This window comes from Rattus norvegicus, chromosome 10 (assembly GCF_036323735.1).
Source record: "Rattus norvegicus strain BN/NHsdMcwi chromosome 10, GRCr8, whole genome shotgun sequence".
Taxonomy (NCBI): domain Eukaryota; kingdom Metazoa; phylum Chordata; class Mammalia; order Rodentia; family Muridae; genus Rattus; species Rattus norvegicus.
In genome coordinates, this window is record NC_086028.1 from 81,178,483 (window position 1) to 81,203,430 (window position 24,948).

General features: G+C 44.3%; 1 protein-coding gene across 5 annotated transcripts in view; it reads left to right on the plus strand.

Moving 5' to 3' along the window:
• Window positions 1-24,671, plus strand: part of Zfp652 (zinc finger protein 652) — a 79,828-nt gene extending 55,157 nt beyond the window's left edge. For 3 of the 5 annotated variants that reach the window (XM_039086629.2, XM_039086628.2, XM_039086627.2), the window contains exons 2-6: window positions 1,630-2,776; window positions 5,956-6,103; window positions 6,418-6,533; window positions 6,970-7,114; window positions 15,754-24,671. In XM_039086629.2, coding sequence (XP_038942557.1) covers window positions 1,880-2,776; window positions 5,956-6,103; window positions 6,418-6,533; window positions 6,970-7,114; window positions 15,754-16,274 — 1,827 coding nt within the window. In that variant the 5' untranslated portion in view covers window positions 1,630-1,879 and the 3' untranslated portion in view covers window positions 16,275-24,671. Of the gene's footprint in view, window positions 1-1,629; window positions 2,777-5,955; window positions 6,104-6,417; window positions 6,534-6,969; window positions 7,115-15,753 lie in introns of those variants that run through there. The other 2 variants (XM_039086630.2, NM_001080207.1) reach the window with 2 other exon arrangements.
• The last annotated feature ends 277 nt before the right edge of the window (window positions 24,672-24,948 follow it).

Genomic DNA, 24,948 nt, shown 5'->3' on the forward strand with positions numbered 1-24,948 from the left:
TAAGTGCTTCAGTTGGCTTGTGCTGAGTAATACATATTTGGTTTTGTTCTCGTGTGGAGACTGTTTATGCTGGCAAGTCCTTAGATAGTACCTTAGAGCAACTCTGCTTTGTCTGCTTACTATAACTCGTATCCAACAGATGGGAAGCACTTAAGTGTTCAACAAGGATGTGACCAAGTGCTTTGCATAAGTGCAAATCCTTGTGATTATTATTTTATAAACCAGAGAATCAGCCAAGCTTTACAGTTTTGTAGTGTGCACCCTTGGCTCCCACTTTTTGTATTAGTAGACTGTTAAGGTATAGATTGTTGCTACAGTGTAGATTGACAGTACCAAAGTCAGGTTAGAAATTAACCCTCTTTATTGGTCCCTTTGTGAACCTCATTGGTCACATGTTCCCTTCCAAACAGTATGATTCGTTTTATGTAGAGAACAGCAAGGCGAGGTCTACATGATTCCCATTACCTGTTAAAGTTACCTCGCAGGTCAGCGTCAAGTGTCCTGAACAGTTTCTTACTAAGGTTACTTCATAGCAAGATTTCACTCACTTTAGGCTGTAGAACCAATAAATTAAGAAAAAGCCAGAAGTGGTGGCCATATCATTCTTCCCAGGATTTGGGAGGCAGAGGTAGGCAGAACGCTGTGAGGCCTGGTCTGTATAACAAGTTCCAGGACAGCCAGGATACATAGTGAGACCCTTGTTTTAATAAAAAGGAGTACAGAGTAGACGGTGAATAGTAAGATGCCCATCACACGCCTTACAGATATTCCGTAAGCACTGTTTCCCTCCCTTCTGTCAGCTTGGCTGCACAGACCCTTCATTGTTATTTGTATGACTCAGCTGGTAGGTAGCTGGAGAAGTAGCAGTACAAGCATGTGGCAAGCAAATTGTATGCCTTCATTTTTTTTTCATGGATGGTTTTAGTTTTCTTAGAACCACAGGCCTGGTGGTTACTGATTCTCAGAATTTTGACTTCTCCACAACTGACACATGAGAAATCACCCGGTTGTAGGAGAGATCTAGTGAGCTATGCAACAAGTGTCAAAATGCTTCAGCTGTGCGCCTGTAGACCTGAAGCCAGTTATGGTTACAGTTCATTTAGAATTACTGAAGGCCAGGCCATTTTTCTCGTGTGATTGTACCAGTTAGCTGCTTTAGTTCTGTGGCCTGCAGTGCCCATGTTGCCGACTTTGTTTGTGGGCTCTCATTGTGGTAGATGTGGTGGCCGATGCTAAAGGAGACTGCCTGTGTGACTCTGTTGAGTGTCCCAGGGCTTCTTGTCATGAGACTGATGCTAGCAGACTGTGCAGCATCCAGTGTGGCAGACGCCATGTAGGTATTTATGCGTCAAACGCATGCTGTATGATAGCACTGTTATATGCTCTAAAGATGCTTCGGTGAGTTTGACAGACGTGGCTCTTGGCATGATAGAATTTACATTCTAACTGAAACTGGGGACTCACACAAGCCTGTAAAACAATATCCATCCCAAACCATTTGAGCACTATGATGAATCAAAGTGTATGGAGTGTAAAGATTTTAAATTTTGTGTGTTGTGAGAAGTTTCGTGGCCTAAGAAGAAAATGGTGGTATAATTTTTCCCTCATTTTTTTTTTTTCTTTTCATAGACAAGATGCTCCAAGTCCCTTGTAGTTCTCTTCGAAAGAAGATCAGGAGCGTTCTGCTCTGGCCGTAAGAACAGCCTTTTTTGACTAACATGTTGCTGGTGCTGTGACACAGGAAGAACTGCGTGCAGACTCCAGGAGTTTCTTATTTTCACTTCTTGAGTAGTTAGTTCTCTGTGGATGGAGAAAGATTCGAGTTTTAATTGCCCTGTTTTCAAGGTGTTCTGTGTAGTCTGAACTGGGCCACTTCCCAATGAGCTACACAGCCAGTCCTTGTCAGGAACTGGTTGAACCCTGTGCAGTGCATGCAGAAGGAATGGCCCAGGAAGAGAGCCATCGAAGTCAAGCACCACCTACCTTCTATCATGGTGCTAGCCAGGAGCTCGACCTGTCCACCAAAGTATATAAAAGGGAATCTGGAAGCCCTTACTCTGTTCTAGCAGATTCCAAGATGAGCAAACCACATCTCCACGAGACCGAGGAGCAGCCATATTTCAGGGAGCCAAGGGCAGTGTCTGACGTGCACACTGTCAAAGAAGACCGGGAGAATTCTGATGACACAGAAGAGGAGGAGGAAGTCTCTTACAAAAGGGAGCAGATCATAGTGGAGGTAAACCTTAATAATCAAACATTAAATGTATCTAAAGGGGAAAAGGGTGTCTCTTCTCAGTCCAAAGAGACTCCTGTTCTTAAGACAAGCAGCGAGGAAGAAGAGGAAGAGACTGAGGAGGACGCCACAGATAACAGCAGTGACTACGGAGAGAACGGACGGCAGAAGAAAAAGGAGAAGCAAGTGGAGAAAGTCAGGGTTACACAAAGGCGAACCCGGAGAGCTGCCTCTGTTGCCGCAGCTACCACTTCCCCTACGCCCCGTACAACTCGAGGCCGGAGGAAGAGTGCAGAGCTACCTAAGAGGAAGAAGCGGGCCGCCAAGGAGCCTAAAGCGCCAGTCCAGAAAGCTAAGTGTGACGAGAAAGAGACTCTCACCTGTGAGAAGTGCCCTAGGGTGTTTAATACTCGCTGGTACCTGGAGAAGCACATGAACGTTACTCACAGGCGCATGCAGATCTGTGATAAATGTGGCAAGAAGTTTGTCCTGGAAAGTGAGCTGTCCCTTCACCAGCAGACAGACTGTGAAAAAAACATTCAGGTAGGTCTTATCAGCGAGAGGGCAAAGTCTCCAGGGTAGAGCCTGGCTGTTCAGAGCCATCCAGTGTCTGCCCAAGAGAATAGATAGAGAATAAAGGCTGAAGGGACAGATTTCACCAATTTATCACTCTAGACTCTGCTGCTTGGGTCTTTTCAAAACCAAGGCTTAATCCTGTATTTCAAAAACATTACACTTAACTGACGATGGATTAGTGGGAATCCAGGTACACTGGAAGGGGGATTGGTTATAGATGACTGACCAGGATGTAAAGTCAGCGCCGACTTTGCCCTGAGAGCCTCTGTTGTGGGACTGTGAGATAATTCGTTCTGGCATCTTCTGTCACAGTGGGAGGTATGCTGAGTGAGGGTCAGGAGTAGAGCAAGTTCCTTTCTGTTTAGAAGGATGCCAGAGTCTAGTGCAGCTGATGGGAACAGAGACCGTAATGACTCAGACCTGTGGAAATGGAAGATCTCCTTACACCCGTGGAGAGATGGCAACACTAAATGTGTCAAGAGGCGAGCCCGTGGGAATATATAAACCTTAAACTGAGGCTGAGCTGTTTGAAAATGTTGCTTACCTGGCAATAGGGTTTCATAATGTTGCTGTACAGTGCTGCTGATGTAACAAAGTGTGCTACTCACACCAGGCTGGTATGGTGGAAAAACTGTATTGTGACAGGTTAACAGTGTCCACTGTATTGTAACAGGTTAACAGTGTCCACTGTATTGTGAAGGTTAATAGTGTCCACTGTATTGTAACAGGTTAATAGTGTCCACTGTATTGTAACAGGTTAACAGTGTCCACTGTATTGCAGCTGTATTGGTATATGGGTATGTTTGTGTATTAATGGATATTCATACATGGTAAGTCTGTCGTGTTTCCATAAGATGTATATAATAATTACCATACTGAAGATGACTTTTTAAAATTACTTTTGGTTTAGGAACTGCTAATATTGGTGAGCACTTTAATTTTCTCTTCTTGACAACTGTTTTTAATCAATAACTGAGTGCCTTCCTTTAAAGAGCTTTTTGGTTTTTTATAATCCACTGATTTAGCTTGTATATTGTGACATGATAGAGGTATGCTGGGTAAACAAAAGACTGTTCGCCAGCAGGTGCCTGGGTAGGAGTTGGTTGCAGAGTCAATCCAATGGAGGATGGTCTAGTGCTGCCCCCTAGAGGTCAAACTTGGATCTCACAGTGGCTCTCTACTGAAAAGGCATTCCTCATTACTTCCTCCCTCCACCCTTCCTTCTTTCTTCTTCTTCTTCTTCTTCTTCTTCTTCTTCTTCTTCTTCTTCTTCTTCTTCTTCTTCTTCTTCTTCTTCTTCTTCTTCTTCTTCTTCTTCTTCTTCTTCTTCTTCTTCTTCTTCTTCTTCTCCTTCTTCTTCTTCTTCTTCTTCTTCTTCTTCTTCTTCTTCTTCTTCTTCTCCTTCTTCTTCTTCTTCTTCTCCTCCTCCTCCTCCTCTTCCTCCTCCTCCTCCTCCTTCTTCCTCCTCCTCTTCCTCTTCTTCCTCCTCCTCTTCCTCTTCTTCCTCCTCTTCTTCCTCCTCCTCCTCTTCTTCTCCCTCCTCCTCTTCCTCCTCCTCCTCCCCTTCCTCTTCCTCCTCTTCCTCCTCTTCTTCCCCCTCTTCCTCTTCTTCTTCCTCCCCTTCCTCTTCCTCCTCTTCTTCTTCCTCCTCTTCCTCCTCCTCCTCCTCCTCCTCTTCCTTCTTCTTCAACTTGGATTTGCTAAAGTAACAGAAAACAGGTCTCTTTGTAAGCTTCCATGTTTCTCCTAATCATAGTGTGTTCACACTTAGATTGTGTGGGTTCTGCTGAATGAACACTGCAGATTCCTGGGTTGGAGAGATGGCTCAGCCCTGCTGCTCAACAGTGCAACTCAGCACTGGCTGCTCTTGCAGAGAACCTGAGTTTGGTGCCCAGCACCCACATGGCAGCTCAGAACCCTGTTCCAGGGATCTAACACCCTCTTCTTTCCACCTTGGGCACCAGGCACATATGCAGTATACATACATACAGCAGGCAAAACACTCAAGTACATAAAGAAATATTTTTAAAAAAAGCTTCCCATTCCTAAAGAATCGTGTGCTGTGTGTCTTCATACAGCTCCTGATAATCCTGACAATCTCATGATAAGAGAGAATTCATCCTTGCAGAAATGGCGGCTTACAGTATCCAGCCAGGGGCTTGTCTCTTAGCTCTTGGTTCTTGTCTTCTGCAGTGGCACTCAAGGCTGTAGTGACTGAGTTCTCTTACTGTTCATTCCTCAGAGCCTGGTAGTTGTCAAGATTTTTCTGGGATTGTTTGGTTGATTTAGTCATACTTTATGCCTAATAGTCCAGGCTGCTAATGAGCCATGATTTGGAGAACTGCATTGTGACATAAGGAGGTCTGGAATTGGGGGTGGGGTGGGTGGGGAGATGGTCAGTGGTTTAAGAGGTTACATTAGCTTCTGTCGGAGGGAAATGGCAACAGACTGGATTAAATTTAGGGAGAGTTAATAAATCTAGAGCATTTGTTACAGAATTCTTCAAAATGTTTTTTCTAAGGCATGAGGACTTTTTATACCCTTCAGATCTATCTTGTCTTTGGTTGTGTTAATTTCAAACTTACTTATATTTTCTGATAAATACATCTCAACTTTGTAGCAGCCTGGGTAGGAGGCAGCTGTGCTTGTCGGCCTATGCCAGAGCACACCCGAAGGTTCTAGCAGGTATGCTGGCACGTACTTATGCTCCCCGCACCTGAGTTTGGAACAGGATCATTATTTGAGGTTGGCCTCAGTGGCTCATGATTTGAAGGTGGTTCTATATGAGACACCTTATCTCAAGAAGCAACAACAACAGAATACTTAAACACCAGAGTGCACCTTCTTCTCATCAGTGGAACCGGGAGTGGTAATAGCAGTTAGTTCTTTGGTGCTAGTGAAACTTCTTAATTCTTGCCTTAGATTTTGCTGCTGTTTTGCTTGCTTCCAAGGTATCTAAAAGATGGGTCTTGAAAAATAGAACATACAGATGTTAGTGTTGGAAGATGGACACCCTGCAGGAATCGTTTTTGTCAGAATTCTTGCCTTGTGCCAAGAATCTAAAGTAGATCTGTTTCATCAGCCAGGAGGTAGAATGGCTCCTGAAGCCTCCATAAATAAAGATTCTCTCTATTTATCCTGCTCAGTGTGTCTCCTGTAACAAATCCTTCAAGAAACTCTGGTCCCTTCATGAACATATCAAGATTGTCCATGGATATGCAGAAAAAAAATTTGCCTGTGAGATTTGCGAGAAGAAGTTCTATACCATGGCTCATGTACGGAAACACATGGTTGGTGAGTGTCCACCCCTCTGTATTCCACCTGTGGACTCCTGGAATACTCTCTGGGCAGGATATGTGGAGCCAGCATACTGCAGTCATTCTAGCTTGTTGAGCCTACATGTAGCTTGTCTTTAGTAAGTGTGACCAGGTTGGACAGTGTGGTCTTCCCTACTCAGAGCTCTTTTCGGTAGTGCCATTTGTTCTCTCTGGAGCATTAGTGCCTAAGCAAGAGGTAGAAATGAAGTTTCCTCATCTCATGTATCTGTCTTCTCCAGTCTGAGGGGTTTGGTGGGATTGTTCTGAGTTTAAATGCATTCTGTATTACAGCACACACAAAAGACATGCCATTTACATGTGAGACCTGTGGAAAGTCTTTCAAGCGCAGTATGTCACTCAAGGTGCACTCCTTGCAGCATTCTGGAGAGAAACCCTTCAGATGTGAGGTAAGGGGCAAGCTACACCCAGGCTCAGTCCATGGCTAGGGCTGTGTGGAAGACGCAGCAGGGAGATGGAGTGCGGGGTGCAAAGCACAAGGCTGTGTCACATTGGAGCTTCCAGCATGCCAGGTGTTTGGTGATCTCTCACTACTGAGAAGAGAGATGTCCCATCAGCACCCAGTAGGGTAACTTTAGAGCAATGTGCAGAAGCTGATCTTTCTTTCTCAGTGATTCAGAAAAGTTGACTATGAGCCAGTAATAAGTACATGAGAAATTCTCCCTTGTATTCATAACGCAGCTGGAGGAACATAGTGAATACAGACTGCTGCCATAAGCAGGCTGTCTGTGTTTTGAGTGTGAGGAGAAACCTGTAAGTTTCTGAGGGTAGGCTGGAGTGATGCTTCTGTGCTTGGCAACCAACACTGACCTCTGTGCACTGCAGAACTGCGACGAGAGGTTCCAGTACAAGTACCAGCTCCGCTCCCACATGAGCATCCACATCGGGCACAAGCAGTTCATGTGCCAGTGGTGCGGCAAGGACTTCAACATGAAGCAGTACTTCGACGAGCACATGAAGACGCACACTGGTATGGAGCCCTTGGGGAAGGCATAAATAGCCCTCAGTGCTCATGGGTAGTACCTGCTGGTCTGTCTTTAGACCCAACCATAAATTTGCATCATTTTCCTGTTTTGCTTTGTTTTGTTTTGAGATGAAGCCTTGTTGTGCAGCCCAGGCTGGTCTCAGACAAACAGCAATCCTCCTGTTGTAGTCTCCCAGGTGCTGAAGGTTGAGGTGCGTACCATGGTGACTGGTACACCTTTGCATTGTGATCTCACTTTAAGTAAGCCTGATAAATATGCAATACCGAAATCTTCTCTTTATAACTATTTTTAAAAGAATTATTTATGTGAATGCCTTTTGAGTTTTTGTTTTTGTATTTTGTTTTTTTGAGACAGACAATCACGGAAGCACAGGCTGCTCTGGAACTCATAGTAATCCTCCTGCCTTCTGTTCCCATGTGCTAGGATTATAGGTGTATGCCACCATACCCAACTGTAAATAATTTGTTTGTTTTGTCTTATTTCCTGAGACATAGTATCTTTGTAGACCAGGCTGGCCTTTTCTCTGCCTCTAGAGTGCTAAATTAAAGGCATTAAAGCCTTCTCAATTTTTTTTTTTTTTTTTTGGTTCTTTTTTTCGGAGCTGGGGACCGAACCCAGGGCCTTGCGCTTCCTAGGTAAGCGCTCTACCACTGAGCTAAATCCCCAGCCCCCCTTCTCAATATTCTTATAGTTGATTTGATTTGATTCCAAAATTCACTACCTTTCAGGAACACATCCATTTAGTGGAGTTTAATAAATTTTAACTCTCTCTATATGTAGGGACGTATGCTCCATAGCATTGATAAGGATGTTATAAATATTTAGTTATCTAGCTTCTGGAAAACTGGCTAAAATATAACAGCTCCTTTTACAAACATTAGTGCTGTCCACAGCTGACCTTGGCACTCTACCAACTGGACTATATCTGTGGCTCCAAAAGTTTTACTTTGTGGTTCTCCTAGTTATTATGTAAAATTTTATGATCAATACTCTTTGGCCAATAGGCAAGGGATGTTTCTTCCAAAAGAATACGATTAATTCACTTAGATTTTTCTCTTCCCCATTATCAGAGTTACACATACTTATTAAAATAGGTTAGAAGGGGCCTGCCGAAATGGTGGCACATGACTTTAATCTCAGCACTTGGGAGGCAGAGATCAGGTAGACCTCTGTGAGTTCAAGGCCAATCTGCTCTATATAGCCTGCTATGAAAATTAGGAATTAAATAAAATCTCACCACAGAGAGAGCAAAGAGATTTAATCAAATTGGCTGGTTTAACTTATTTTATCTTTTTAAAGATTTATTATTTTTATTTTATGTGTATGAGTGTTTTGCCTGCATGTATGTATGTGCACTGTGTGCCTGATGCTCTTGGAAGCCAGAAGAGGCCACCAGGTCACCTGGAACTGGAAGTGAGCATATTTATAAACTGCCATTTGATTTCTGTTAACTGAACCTGGGTTCTCAGCAAGAACCAAGTGCTCCTAGCCACCAAGTTATCTCTCCAGCCAAGGGTTAAGAGTGTAGCCCAGCAGTACAGCATTGCTAAGACGTGCAGCTCCCATGGCCAGCATCACAAGCAAAACAAGCATTTCAGTTTGTAACAGTGCTACAGGCAAGTGCTGCCCCTAGGATGGTCACGTGCTCATTCCTATGCACATCTGGCTCCGTGTACCCTTTGATAGTTTGCTTTTATTCATTTAATTTTAGATTAATTAATTTCGTGTATATAACTGTTTTGCTTGCATGTTTGTGTGTGTACCGTGGGCATGTCTGGTGCATTTGGAGGATATTGAATCCCCTGGGACTGGAGTTGCAAGTGGTTTGTGAGCCACCATGTGGAACTGGGAATCAAACCCAGCTATCTGGAAGAGCAGCCAGTGCCCTTAACTACTGAGCATTTTCCAGCCCCTTCCCCCACAACATGATTTTTAACCTACTTTGTCATATATCATATCATTATCAATAGTATAATTTTAGGCTACGTAACAGTTCTTCTTGAAAGTTTGCTATAACAGTAGCTATCATTTATGTACAGTTATGCCAGGCATTATCTGACCCTCGTTACATTTACCTCTATAGCATGACCTTTAGAGCAGCCCTTTGAAGTAAAAGATGTTTTCTGTTTATTTAGCCAACTTCCTGTTGGATATTTAAGCTGTTTGTTTCCTCTTCCTATTAAAAATAATGCTGTAATGAATAACATTGTTAACACATCCACAGTTATTTACTTAGGGCGAAGCTCTGGGAATGGGGTTAATAATTAGGGCAAAGAGATGAGAATGTTTTCACATCTGATGGCATATATTATAAAAACACCCTCCTCATGTATTCTTACACATGTACATGAAAAGCCCTGCTCTCCAGCCTAAGAGCTAGGAAAGACTTTCCGACTTGTGGGAAACAGTCTCATGTATTAATTTACACTTTTAACTACTAAATAGGATTGAATGTTTTTCATTTGTTTATTGAGTAATGATATTTTTTTTCTTTTTTGAATTGTGCCTTTTGTGTTCATCCTTCTTACTATTTACAATAGGTCTTGATATATTAAGTATATTAGACCTTGTTTAACACACATATTGAAATACCCCCAACTCCCAGTCTTGATTCTGCTTTTCAGTATTGTTTGTAATATTACAACTGGGGGCTGGGCAGTGGTGATACACATGCTTTAATGCCGGCACTTGGGAGGCAGAGACAGGCAGATCTCTGGGTTCAAGCCTAGCCAGGGCTACAGAGTCCGTTTCAGGACAGCCAGGGCTACACAGAGTCTCAACAGAACAAAAACAACCCAAAAACTTGGGTAAGCAACTAACCGACTGGTAGGTTTGAACAAACCTTATTAGCAGAATTGTACAACTGCAGTTGACCTCTAGTTCCATGGTATTAAATACAAATGACTGTAGTAGAATCTGAGAGAGTAGAAGGTAAGAGAGCTTTGGAGGGGAAAAGAGAAAGGCGGGATGAAATGACATTTATAGGCGCAGTCTGTTTGGGTGGGGATCACACCTCTTGAGGGAACTGGCACAGATTGAGTTATCTCTTTGCAGTTAAAGAGAAGTAAGGCAGGCCTTACCTAGGGAAGCCGGCCACTGTCAGGCAGGGTTCCTAGTAAGCCTGAGCACAGGGTAAGTTCAAAACAGAATATTTGCAGATTGTCCTTATACCACATGCATAAGGACAAAAGATGAACAAAGACCCAGTTTCTGCCCTTTAGAAGTTCATGGGCCACAGAATAACAGCAGTGATAATCCAGCAGCACAGGCTGCCACACACTGAGTCCCTGTGTTGTGGGTGCTGCCCCAACCCCCTGCCTGTGTTTACTCCACAGTGACCTCTGTAGGGGTTGTTATCTTTATTTTCCTGCTGAAGAAACTGAGGCTAAAAGAGTAAGTAAATTGCTCCAGGCAGCTTTACTCTGAACTGGACACTTGGTGGTTCTGTTGTCAATTTAGCGTAGCAAGTAATAAAACAGACTATGTAGGCCATCACTAACGTGGTCGGCATCATCATAGAATCTGATTCTCGGATCTGTCCACTGCTCAGCAGCTTAGGAGCAGAAGTTCTTATGTGGGCCACGTGGTCCTGGTGATATCAAACTGCTTGTTTATTATTTATGAATGGCAAGTAGTTTGGAAGGCTGAGTATTATTATTATTGTTATTATTTAATATGTATGAATGTTTTGCCTACATGTATATTTGTGCCTCATATGCTTGCCTGGTGAAGAAGCCAAAAGAGGGTGTTGGGTCCCCTTGGACTGGGAGTTAGAGCTGGTTGTGAGCCACTGTGTGAATGCTGGGAATTGGACCCATGTAGCTGTAAAATAATAAAAAATTGGCTGTCTAAGGGGTTGGGGATTTAGCTCAGTGGTAGAGCGCTTACCTAGGAAGCGCAAGGCCCTGGGTTCGGTCCCCAGCTCCGAAAAAAAAAAAAAAAATTGGCTGTCTTTTATCCCGCACTAGGTTTGGCACCACAGTGCCCCAAGATATCTAATAGATATCTTCATCTCAGTCAGCAAAGCCTCTCACCCTCTCTGCTCCATCCCATATCACACTGCCAATGGCTTCCCCCTGAGCCTGGCAGCAATCTCTCTACCCATCCAGTTCCCAGGGCAGGTTGCCACCATGCCAGACGTACACATCCCAATTCTGTGGCAGCCCAGTGTCTCCAGCCACTACTCTTGAACTTAAATCACCACATGAAGGAACACATAACACACAACCTCTGATCCAATTGATAAGATATGATTGCCCACCTATGCATGCAATCATCCACCCCTTAAGAATATTCATAACAACCTGTAAATGTGCAGAAGGGAATCTTAACATTGGCCTCCATGTTCTCTGCTGCTTCTTCTGCCTCGTTCCAGTCTCCTCCTCTCTCTAAAACTTTTCTCCCGCCCATCCTTCTTTCTCGTCCAATGCCAGGCCTCGTTCTATCTTTTACCTGCCTTCGCCTGTATGACATCCTACAGACCCAGAACCTCTGGAAGAGCAGTCAGTGCTCCTAACCATTGAGCCATCTCTCCAGCTCAGCTCAGCTTTGTTTGTTTGTTCCTGCCCTGGGGTTGAACTTAGGGTCTTGGCATGTGCTGGTCAAGTTTCCTACCACAGAGCTACATCTCCACCCCAGACCAGAACTGTTCATGCCTTTTGGTCAATATTGTTTGCTTAAACTAAACTCTGTATTAGAAGCTGAAGTATGAGAAGATTGCCAGGGATAGAGAATTAGAGAAGATGGTAATGTAACGATCTAAGTGGTGATCACTGTGCTTCTTTGAAGCTCGGTTGCCATCAGGTGTAAGATCAATTCATATGCTGCTAAGGAAATGTTGTAAATCAAACAATGGAAAATCAATTCAATGGCCATTGAGCATAAGGTAAACGAGTTTCAGAGGCATTAAAATGTGGGGAGAAATCCATATTTAAGAAGACTTTTAAATTTATTTATAAGTATTTATAAAAAGGCTGGAGAGATGGCTCAGAGGTTAAGAGTGTCGGCTGCTTTTCCAGAGATCCTGAGTTCAATTCCCAGCAACCACATGGTGGCTCACAGCCATCTGTAATGGATCTGATGCCCTCTTCTGGTGTGTCAGAAGACAGATCATTCATGTGCATATAAATAAGTAAATATTAAAAACATGGAAGAGCCTACTAAGGCTGGGCATAGTGGTGCACACCTTGAATCCCCCAAATGTGGGATGCAGAGGCAGGTGGATATCTATTTGAGGCTAGTCTGGTCTGCATAGTGAGTTCTAGAACAGCCAGAGCTACATGGAGAGACCCTGTCACAAAAAACCAAAAGCAGGGGAGAAGAACCTACTGAGTGAAGCTAATGTGGGAAGCAGGATCGCAGTAGCCCTTGGCTCCACAAAGCTCGTGCTCAGATTGGCTGGGGGGTGTGGATGAGAGGCCACTGAAGTAAGAGTCACGGGCGTACAGAGAGGCAAGGAGTAGAAGACATGACGCTGAAGAGCATTTTGAACAGAGACTATAGCATAAAGAATCTTGACCTTTTTTTTTTTTTTTTTTTTTTCCTTTTTTTTCCGGAGCTGGGGACCGAACCCAGCGCCTTGCGCTTGCTAGGCAAGCGCTCTACCACTGAGCTAAATCCCTAACCCAGCATAAAGAATCTTTTAGCCCATATGAAACCTTTAGACTTGAGAACAGGGAGTAGGGTGTGGTTTTATGTGGTGTGTGCCACAGTGTTTTAAAAGTTGGCTTTGGCTCCAGGAGGGATATTGAGGGATCAAGAACACAGATGGTAAAACTAGTTAGATGAATTAGGAGTTAGTCTCAGAGCCTTTAGAATAGTGCAATTTAGGTAGAAAATAGTAGAGAGTAGAGTGGTTTGCTAGTGAAGACAATGGATTTAACTTTCTTTTGTTGGTTTTGAGATCTCTGGGGCATTCAGTGGAAATATCCAAGAAGCAGTTTGAGGATGGAGTTAAAGCTCAAGAAGGAGATTTACGTGAGATGATGGGCGGATTTAAGTTAATGTACATGTTACATTAATGTACTGGTTATCTTGTAACTTTCACTTCCTGTATCTTTAGCTCACATTTCCCAGCTCTTCTTTAAAGCAGAGCAAGGTATAGTAGTTGACTGCAATGTTGCATTTCATTTTGCCCTAAGCTTCAGAGTAACCTTCACATTAACTTAAGCACAATTAGGCAATGGGGCCAAAAAAATAGTGAGTCAGAGGTGGGTGGTGATGGGTTTATACCAAGGGAAGGAAGGCATGGGAAAAATTATTCAACTTCTTAATCAAAAGATCATCAATGCAGTACGAGTTCTGCTTGAACCATTAGGTTTGTTATCATCCTTATTCCTTGGGGCTCCCTATGGCGAGTCGCATAGCCCGGAGATTGTGAATGGACACCATTAAAGAGGTCTAGAAGTCGAACATGTTTTGCTGAGTGAACATTCAGTATATGCTGCTTGTGAGTGAAGCGTGTGCGTGGTCAGTGAGTCAGGGAGAGACGTGGATGCTCTCACTGGACTAGTGGGTCAGAGACTAGGGCGTCCTCGGGCTGCTTCCTTGTGGCTGCTGCAAATGAAGACGCTGACCTTGATAGAAAGACAGGGATTCGGGGCTTAAGAAGTTAGCAAACAGCCGTGCTTTTAAATATTTCACTAAGGAACAGTCCTGCTTTCTAGAACTCAGGAGGAGAAGACAAGAGGACTGTAGGGAGTTTGAGTCCAGCGCAGATTGCATGCTGATTGCCAGGCCAGCCTACCTGAAAAAAAACAAAAACAAAAACACAAACATTTTATTGAATAAGGAAGTCATGTTTATTTCAGCAAAAACAGAAGTAAAGAAAAGAACTAAAAATAAGGATGGGACCTGGAGAGACGGCTCAGTGTTAAGAGCACTTAATGCATTTGCAGAAAGCCCGGGTTCAGTTCCCAGCACCCATCTTTTGGCTCACGACTATTCGTGACTACAGTCCAGAGAATCTGGTACCGTCTTCTGGCCTCTGGATACCAGGTGTGAATGTGGGAAAAAACCCCACACATAAGAACTAATAATTAAAAAAGGCTGAGTGTGAGTGTGGTGGGTTACACCACTAATCCCAGCACTTAGGACTCAGAGGCAAGGGAATCACTGTGAGTTTCAGGCCAACTTGATTTACATATGCAGTTGTAGGCCAGCCAGGCTATATTGTGAGAAGCTGTCAGGGGTGTGGGGTGGGGGGAAGGACAGACAGACAGATCATCTGCAATCCTGTTACCTGTAAGTAATCTTAGCAACACAATGTATTTCTTTCCATATATTTTCTGTGCATATCTTATATCAGAGTGGACAATGCTAATGATAAGGACATACTTTCATAACACGTTTGTTTTAGTTTACTAGTAGATTATCTTTACATAGATTGCATGTTATCAGTTATATTTCTGTACTATATACAGTTGTTTCCAGTGGCATTTCTCTCAGATGGATACAACCAAAACCACTTAGTGTACAGATTGAAGGGTTTGTTTGTTTGACTGGTTGATTACAAATGTATATTTGGGGGTGAAGGTGAACTTGTACCGTGGAGTATTTATGGTGGTCAGAGAACAGCTTTTGAGGCCATTTCTCTCCTACCGTAGAGATCAAACCCAGGTTCTCAGGCTAGAACTTGCCCACTTCTTACTGGCCATATTTGAGGTTTTTAAGATAATTAAAGGAAAACTGAGCATGGTGTCACAAGCCTGTAATACCAGCACTTGAGAGGCAGAGGCATGAGAATTAGAAGTTCAAGGACATCCTTTGGTACATAGGCATTTCCCGTGCACTTCTGGATGCATGAGACCCTGTCTACAGGGAGGGGGAAATGATTAGAGGAACCAGGTACTTGTGGTTTATACCTGTGATCCCCACACTCTGGAGGCTGAGGTAAGACATCTTGAGTTCCAAGCCTAAGATATATAATGAAATTTGTCATAAAATAAGATAAAATAAAATAAAATGAGACAAAGAGAAGATAGGAAGAAATGGATAAAAAGGAGACTAGCTAGGCTCAGAAGTCAACCAGAAAGACGAGTGTCAGTCGCAGGGAGGAAAGGTCCTTCAGAAAAGGGTAGCTGGCCCCATCTGACTCTTAGGAACTATGGGTGGGTAGGGTAGGGTTCTGGATTCTGTGGAAGGAAGCAATAGGGGATCCACTTTCTTCTAGAATAAGAAAGAGATCCAGCTTTCTTCCAGACTAAGAGAGATTGAACTGTGGTGTGGGTAAAGAGGTATTTGCTCCTGGTTATGGGAGTTACAGAAGGAAAAAAGGAAGAAAATGGGAAGATGCAGTGGTTGGAATGGAGCCAGGCTCCCTGAGTAAGTCTTGAAATGCAGTCTAGACTGAGTGCCTGATGCAAGGGAAGGGGCAGTAGCTGAAGTCACAGCGAACTGACAGAAGACAAGGTGCCCAAAGGCCACACCGTGTCTGCAGCATCCACACTAGCTCTAATTTTCCTCCTCTTTTCCTACCAGCATGGTAGCTTATAAGTTGCATTTGTGCCGACTGCGACTGCTAAGCCTCAGTCGGGGAGACAGGAATGCTGTAGGGAGAGCATGAATGGCGGGTGCCCGTCTTTATACCCGGAACACCAACCCTGTTTGTCTGTGCTCATCTCAGGAGAGAAACCTTTTATCTGTGAAATCTGTGGCAAAAGCTTCACCAGTCGACCCAACATGAAGAGGCACCGCAGAACTCACACAGGCGAGAAGCCCTACCCCTGTGACGTGTGTGGTCAGCGGTTCCGCTTTTCCAACATGCTGAAGGCCCACAAGGAGAAGTGCTTCCGAGTGACCAGCCCAGTGAATGTGCCACCAGCGGTCCAGATCCCATTGGCCTCAGCTCCAGCCGCTCCAGCTCCAGCCGTGGCCAACACTCCCACGAGCCCAGCCCCCGCAGTCAGTATGAACCCTGTGGGTAGTGCACTTCCCTCAAGACCCGTCCCACACCCCTTCTCACACCTGCACATCCACACGCATCCACACCACTCGCACCACCTTCCCATCCCTCCTGTGCCTCACCTGCCCCCGCCTCCAGCTCTCTTCAAGAGTGAGCCCCTAAACCACAGAAGCCAGAGCGAGGACACCTTTCTGAGGCACCTGGCGGAGAAGAACAGCCCAGCCCAGGCCCAGCATCATTAGCACCAGCTGGTGAGTCCCCATGGTGAGTCGGCAGAAGGGCTGCAGCGGACTTCTCTGGGGCCTTCCTGTTTCCATGGCCTCCGTCAGGGCCTCTGCCATTGTCCTGGGGAACCACAAGACTGACATGAGGGAGTGAGTAAGAAGACTGCCCTTGAAACCAGGGGAACCACCGAACTAAAGCCCAATTTGCTTGCATTTTCTGATGACTTTTATAAATTTCAGATACTGTGATTGTGGGATTTTATAATTTCATATCAGCGGATGAGGTATGCTTGCTTTTATATCCCGGTCTTCTCCTCAAAGAGGGGATGGGCCTGGTTTCCTTTATACTAATCGGGAAGGCTGTGAGATTAATCCAGAGCATTAACTGTATCACTGTGTATTGTAATGAATTCTTTTCAGCTTTTGGTGCTGGCTGCAGAGTCGCGCTGGCCTTGTTTCACACAATATCAAGCATTATAGAGAAGATGGGAGTTTCCTTCTTTGTGTAGCTCTTTTAACACACTCTTTATTTTACTACAGAAATTATTTTAGAGGTTTTGTATAGACTTTAGTAGTCTGTTTCTAAAATGAGATGTATTTCAATAAGCTGTGTAATTTTTTCAGTGTAGCTAAACCCATGTTGTAAAATAGATAAATTTTTATAATCATCAAAATGTGATTCTTAAAGATGCATAAATAACTTCTATTTCAAATGTATTCTTACATCCGTACAACTCAAAGGTGCTTCTGAGACTGGATGTATCTGAGCGGCTCACCAGACCAGGTACAAAAGCAAGGCTCAGTACAAAGTTAGTCCTTAGTGAGTTGAAAGTCTGCTGGGCGTTCAGTCCGTTGGGCTCACTGACACAGCCAACGTTGGTGTCCCTTTGAGCTACTCTGTGGATTCATTGGGGCGGTGAGTGGGAATGGGGTCACCCAAAGTTAGCCAGGTTTATAATGTGAATGGCGTTTGTGAATGCCCTCTGGAGGAAGCAGCAGAGGTCATTTCCTTTGACCACATCTGTTTCTCAATTTTCTTAGGAACCATGTTGTACTCAGCTGTTAGGGGAAGATGAATTGGACCTCTTGCTTTGAGGTTCCTGTGTTTTCCGAGAGTTGTTAGAAGAAGCTGATATGGTGAACCGAAATCACAAACGTAATTGCTGATCATGACTGAGAAATGTGGATGAGAAGACAAGTTGGCTTTTGAGTTTTAAAATGTCTGCAGTCTCTAAAACATGGATGTCCACAACTGACCGTTATCTGCCATTGAAACTGTAGTGAGAGGGAACCCTAGTTCTGCTGCCTGCCCTCTGCAGAGAAGTGGGGCTGCAGCATCTTAAGTGAGGAAGGAACAGTGCCCTCACCTCTCCAGTGCAGCTTACTCGGTCAAGATTTGGGGAGCTTGCACAGCATGGTCACCCTGCAGTGTTTATATGGAAGGCCAAAGACAAGGGCTAACATGGTAGTTTCAGTCAAGTGACGCGTGTGCACAGCATAGCCACACGCTCTGTGTTCTTCTTCTCAGAGGCTGAGTTCTGAGAATGGCCCCTGCCTTCTGCCTCTCTCCTCCTCATCTCTCTGTCCTCAGGTTCCTAAATCAGAACCCTAGCTGTTACTTATCCCTCTGTGATACTAAATGCACAGATATGCGTCACGCACTTTTTTTCTGGTTACTTAACTCTGCAGTGGGGACACACAGACTCTGGCCCGAGGTTAGGTCACACTCTAAATAGTTCTCTTTGGTTTACTATTTCTAGATTTACTCCAGTTTTGCCCTTGTCTTCTCTAAACATAGGAAAAATTGTGTGCTGAGTCAGGAAAGCATCTCAGGACACAAGCGCTTTCCCTACAGTTTCTAGCCATGAATTTTAATGAATGGCATTTTTAATATTTGCATACATTCTTAGAACCCTCACCTACCCAAGGCAAACAAGGAAATAGATTCCTTTTCTGAATGTCGTGACTGACAAGTCACCCTCCCCCCCACTTACCTCCACAGTCTCCTTTGCATCCTATGGGAAGTCTGCAAACCCACACTTTGATGTTGGCATATCAATATTTCATGATTCAGCCTATAACATTAAAATATTTTTATCGAAAAGGTATAAATTGTACCTAAGTTAATTGGTTATACTTTATCTTATACTAATGATTTTATAATATGAGGCTGAGATTCTGAGTTCTAGACTTGAGGCTGTTGAATTAAACCCATTCAAAGGTTATACTATGAATACTCATTGAGAAATTCAGGTAGTCAGTTCTGACTTCTTTATTCAAATGACTATAGCCATAAGAAACTGTCCTCCACATAGGAAACCCAGTAAGTAGCAAGTCAGTTAGCATCGCTATCCTTAACAGAAGCAGAAAAAAAGAATTTAAAGCAATGACTTAGTCCTACCACACTATGTCATTCTTACTGAAATGTGGGACAATGTAGAAATGCCTTTCCTTTTTCTGGATAAGTATATCTTCCCTTATTCAAGAAGTCTGCTCTAAAAAATGACTCTAAAAGTGTCATGTATGAATGATGGGCACACGCACGACAAGATCCATAACAGAAATGCTTCCGAGTCAGAAACCACAGGGTCGCACCTCACAGGTAGGCACTTCAGCTGCCGAAGACGCAAACTCAGGGTTGGTGACGTGCTGGCTGTGCTAGCTACTAAGGTTAAAGCCGCAGTGTGTGCCGTGCTCCCCCACATGCACTGTGGTGCCCTGGGAGTTCTGCAGAACCTGTTCCGTTCTCGTTACCTGTCCAGGGGAAAAGACCTGTGGATGTTCTAGGCCCGTATCTGTACTGTTGTCTCATAAACACATCACCACATTTCAGAACAATGCATTTGAAATCAAGGCTTTCTCATTACGCCATTTTGTACTATCTTCAAAGGCTTTTGTTGTTGCAAGGATTACTTACTTATATGTAGACCACGCTAGCCTTGGATTCACAGCCCAATTGCTGGGTCTAAAGGAGAGAGCCACAACCAGCCCACCCCAGAATTTTGTTGTTGTTGGGGTTCTTGTTTCATTTTTTGAGAAAGGGTCTTTCACTTAATACCTAAGCTGGAGTTGAACTCCCCAGTGCATGTAGACCATGGTTAGCCTCAAACCCATGACTCCCCCCACCTCAGCTTCCCAAGTGCTGGGCTCATGGGTACCTGCTCTCCACTCTGCCTGGCTTCCATAGGATGTTTTCGGGCGGCATTACAGTTTTGGAGGTTGAACAGTGCATCTTTTGTTTCCTCGTCATAGATTTACCACTAGATACAAACTTTCTAACCTGTTGAAAGGCTGCTGCTCTCAAACTGAGTCAGGTTCACACTGGGTTAGAGTCAACCGGAATGGAAAGAAGATGGACCATTTAAAGCACGTGGCTTCATTTTTCTGTGTGTTATTTTGGATTGGTTCTTATTTTTTGCAAATAGGGAAGTCTCCACATAAAACTTTAATAACATTCAAAGAAACCTTTGGAAATCATTTCCAGGTACTGTCTTAGTCACACTCAAAATCAGTCCCTCAACAGAGACTTTCCAGTTGTCCAGTCATGCACCCATACACCCCAGCCCACATACACCCCATACACCCATACACCCATCACCCCAGCCCACATACACCCCATACATCCATATACCCCAACCCACATCCCTACCACTTCTCACCACAGGCCAAATCTTCGAAGTTTTGATTTTTAAGTTCTTGAAAATCTTTTTCAGTTTTATTATTGTTGAGTGGATATGTGTTTAATTTCGTTTTTATTTCCCTGGAAGATTTAAATTTTGAAACTAAAAGGCAGAGAAAGAACTTCCACTGCAGAGGCGTGTGTGTGTGTGTGTGTGTGTGTGTGTGTGTGTGTGTGTACGCACGCGCACACACACATGCACTCATGAGTGTGCATGTACATATATATGGATCTAGTCCCTCTTGGAGATTTTGGTTAGGAAAACATACTGTGGTAGGTGAGTTTTTGTATTTAAAGAGAGAAAAACTAAAACTTCCATTAAAAGAACCCCTGTTGGGGTTGAGGATTTGGCTCAGTGGTAGAGCGCTTGCCTAGCAACTGCAAGGCCCTGGGTTCGGTCCCCAGCTCCGAAAAAAAGAAAAGAAAACAAAACAAAACAAAAAAAACCTGTTTCAGTTAAAGGAGCCCCTCTGTTTAAGCTGCTGTATGAAATACCACTTTTGTTACTTTGTTCCACATGATAGAGATTCTGGTGCTATTCCGCATGTGGAGCACGTCATGAAAAGAGAGGGTATGTTAGATCTCACCATTTTATCAACTAAAAACACATCCTCTGGGATTCTTAAAATTCTAAAGCTGAGCAAAGAATTATCAGGTTTTTAAGTTTTTTCTTTACTTAAACCAACTTAGAATTTTTCCCAGGAGTTCTCTCTTTCCATTTTTTTTCTTTTTTAGGAATAAAAGGTCATAAGCTGTTAGAAATAGTGGCGTCATTATGCAATAACAATTCACTAGCTAATCTGATTCTGTCCTCGGTAGCATCTTGAGAAGCAATGCTGACCTTCTAACCTGGAACTACCTCGATAAAGCAGCCCAGAGATCCTCGCTACACTTTCTTTGGAAGCCATAAAAGTCGTCAGTGTGTCCACCTTCACAGTTGAATACTTTTATACTCGCTAGACCTTTTCATAGACTTGTAGTCAGACCTTGCCTCAGAGGACAGCTTTTCCGAGACTCCGAGGAAAGTCAGACTCCTCAAATGCTCCGACTCTGCAGCCCTAGCTTCAGTACCTTTGGTTTAAAGAACCAGATGCCATAACATTCAAAAAGTTACACGTTTAACTCAAAACTACTGTGCAGACTACAGATTCTAAAAACAAACTCCTTCTTGTTCCCTAGGCAGAGGACATGTTGTTATAAAGTGGGTCTCTCTCTCCACCCTGTTAACTCAGGGCTCCTGGCTGGTGTATGTGTCAGGACAGTGTTCTTGAGTTGTTTCTATGACTGTAGCACAGAGACAAGAGTACCTGTCCGTCTGATCCCCTACTGCCATGTGCAGCTTTAGTCTCAATCACTCTGCTCTCGAGTGCCTTCAAAAAGCCCATGTCCTGGAACCCTTTCCCAGTCTGAATCCTACCTCTGATTGCTTCATTCTCCGTGAGTATTGGAATTCACCCTATTCCAAAGGGCTCAACTACAAACTTGCTAAAACCTGGCTGAGGATGACGAACACATTTGTGTTTTGCTGCCCCTTGTCACTCACTGCTGGGTCACCTTTGTAGCTTCTTTGTATCTTACTCCCCCCTCCCCATACCACGTCTGGACTAGAGCCATTGTCCCCTCACCTTCTAGTCTTTCAGCATAGACCAGCTGTTCCTTTAAAAATCTAAGGTCACCCAGTGGGTCTCTGGGCCACCCTGTCCTCATCTGATGTCTTCCTGAGTACCTATCCTGCCTGATGCCGCCCGGGTGCATATCCTCCTTCCCAAACACTTACAGGGTTCTCCCCATAACTTCAGCTTAGTCCTAGGAATGGAAGAGTGCTCTCTGGGGTTAATAAAAGCCCTGTCTTGATTTTTGATCAGCCCCTCTCTTCAGCCACCTGTCCCCCTCATCAGTCCCAGTTTATTTTCTTTCCTAGTTGTCCTCTTATACATCATTTAAAAAGTGTGATGTCTAATAAATGAAAGACATGAAAGGAGGAAAAAGGAAACCGAAGTGTGCTCTGTGTGTAGCACGTGCACTTCATTGATAAAAATTGCTTCAGCAACTGGCTGGTCTTTCATATCCCAGATTAAGTTTGGGCTATGTAATGGGTTGATTGTTCCCTCCTAAGGTGAAAACAGATGAACTCTTTCAGTGAGGAATTTGGATTGTTTTCCCTTGTAGACGAATGAAGACTATTGAGTATTTTGACCTTAGTCAAAGTTTTGCTTTCTGACTGATATTCTCTTTCCAGTTACTGGTACCCAGGCATCCAAGACTGATGGCTGCATGAGGCAGGGGCCTTTAAAAGGCAGCTAGTGATGGTTTTCATCCTTTTTGTCTGGGGACAGACAGGATGCTAATTGGCAGGACAGTGCCAAGTTAGGAGAATTGGTTTGAAAATAGAGAAGTTGAGACATTGGGATGTTTCACTGGCTGCTTAGATTGAGGGCGGAGTGCAGACTGCACAGGGTAGAGTGTGCTGTGGAAATCATTAACATGTTCTAGAGTGCTCTCCGCATCTGCCTTTGCCCATTGCTGACTACAGAGTCAGTCTTAAGAACTGGGTGCCTGGACGGATCTGCTTTTAAATTGGTTACTTTTCTCTGCAGTGTCCAGGCCTTTGGATCGTATGGGAGCGCCATACTTACCCGTCACTGGGAGACCCATACCCTTTGAGGATGGCTGCTTGTTGTGTGTCTCTTTTGGTCAAGTGTCAGAGTTCTTACCCCTCAGAAGTTTCCCAGTCACTGACTCCAGGTTACTTTCATCCTTTTTGAGCTTCTCTGGTGAGATTGGGCTATGACAAATTACTTGAAAATGGTTTTATAGGAAATGGAGATGTTCGAAAATGGATGGAAGCTGGGTTTTTACTTAATGTCAGAGGAAATCTAACCAAGAGCCTGCCTGTATGGGTCTGAAAAGAAAGCAGCAGCAGCTTCTGCCTCTCTGGCCCCCTGGATGGACACAGACGCTCCCATCTGCCTTACCACACAGGGAGCCGGGCGCCAGAAACTGGGTCTCACGAATACCTCGCAAGGGTTCTGAGGCTCTGGCTGCTTTGGAAGATATGCATGATTACTTGCGGAGTAGTGTGATGTCTGTGTCTACTTCTCAAATTGTATCACTAGGTACATGGCCTCAGAAAACCAGGTGAATTATCTTCCAGAATATGGGGGGTTGGGGGTAGGGATGAGGGATGGGGTTGTTTTGGGCTTTTGTTTCCTCTGCAGTACTTGTTTTGGCCATAAGGGGTCATAAAGTACTTTCTTCTCAGCTTTTAAGTCTCTTCTGGGCTATCCCTTGGGTAACTGATTGGATTTGACTAAACATTTTCCGGATCACTAAGTTGAGCAGAGATGGAGTCCTGTGTCTGAGGTCCATGTAGCTCGTCAGGCAGTGTTACCAAGAAGCCTTTGTTAATATTGGTGAGACTGAAAGCTGGCCCTTATAAAGGCTCCATTGTTTACTAAATGCAGAGCTAAAAGGTGACCTCCTCCCGTTCAACCCTCCAAATCCCATTGCATCTCAGCCTGCCCTGTGTGTGGCATCTGTGACAGCAGTGGGGACCTTTGGCGTATGTGTGAACATACGCTCTTTCACTTTGTCTGCTCCAAGTGGCTATCTGACATCAAGAGCAGATCTTCCACCAGGGTGAGTGGGGAGGTCTCCCAGAGCAGGCAGGTGCCCGCCAGGCCTGGCCCTCTGCACCCGTTGCTTATCTTTGGTCTCCTGGTCCTCTTCAGCTCTCTGGGAAGTTCAATTGTGCCCATTGCAGTGTCTCCAGAGGAACAGTTGGATATCCACTCAGGAAAGCACCAGCCTGAGAGTATTTACCTTGTAGAGTCAGGAAGCATTTACCTGTGGAAGGGTCTCTCCACTGACTTCTTCCTGGTCCCTCTTCCCCCAGCAAGAGCCTGAGCAATGCCAGACACAGAGTGGGGGCTCCTTGTAATTCCAGCCCAGGCAGAAGTGGAAGGGAAGCTGTGACCAGGTTGGGCAGTAGGTGGCTAGGTGTTGTCCCCACAGTTCTGCGGTCACTTGCACTTTCTCATTTCTTAAAGGAAGTCCAGTTTTCTTGCCAGGAATCCTTAGCCTTAGGTTTACAAAGCTGTTGAATGTTCGTCCAGAGGAGTATAAGAAGATCTAAGACTGCGTCTAGTCTAGGACGGGAAAGTCTCTCCCTTACCTCTGTAGAGGGTGTTGAAGGTCAAGTTGGGACTCGGTGAGGGAAGGCACCTGTCATGCTGTAAAGAAAATTAGAGGGCCTTCCTTCAGTTGGGGTAGGGTGAGTGATAGGCAGGGAAGAGTCTACTAGGAGGGGAAGGAGGGAGAGGGTTGCTTGGCCCAGGGAGCTAGCTGCATGATGGAGCCAGGAGGGCTCTGGGCTGGTCCAGGATGCCGGGCTCCCCTTAGTCATCTTTCTTCCAAGCATCCTGTCAGATGCCCGCTGTGACGGTCTTCTTCCCTGTGTTAACTATACCAATATTATTTTTTTAGCAATGGAAATGCACTTTTTTTTATTTCAACTCAATCATGATTTTAAGTATAAAAATTTATAGATTGTTAAAACTACTTTTTTGTGTATTTTTAACCACTCAATGTAGCATTGTATATTTTATTCTTATTAAGACTCTGGTACAAGGTGTGCCATTTAATGATTCTTTTTTTTCCAACATGCTGGGCCTTTGGATGTGTACGGTAACCAACTTCATGCTAATGTTCAAAGTAAAAAAAGAAAAGTAGCCATATTCCTATGTGTCTTTTCTTCATTTCTCTCTTAAGCTCAGAGGACATTTCGAGGGCCCCTTGGTTAATGGTTGTCATTTTGTGTAAAGTAATCTGTGACCCACGTCTGTGTTATTGGTTGGTATCTCCAGTGCTATTGCTAGTGTGCCTACCCCATGCCCCAAATCCAGCCCGATGCTTCAAGGATACCATAGTTCCTGTCTCCCACCTTCCCGCCCAGCTCTAGTGACCAAGTCTAGGGCTTATACAAGAGGTAAGCTGCACCACTGGCCTGCATCC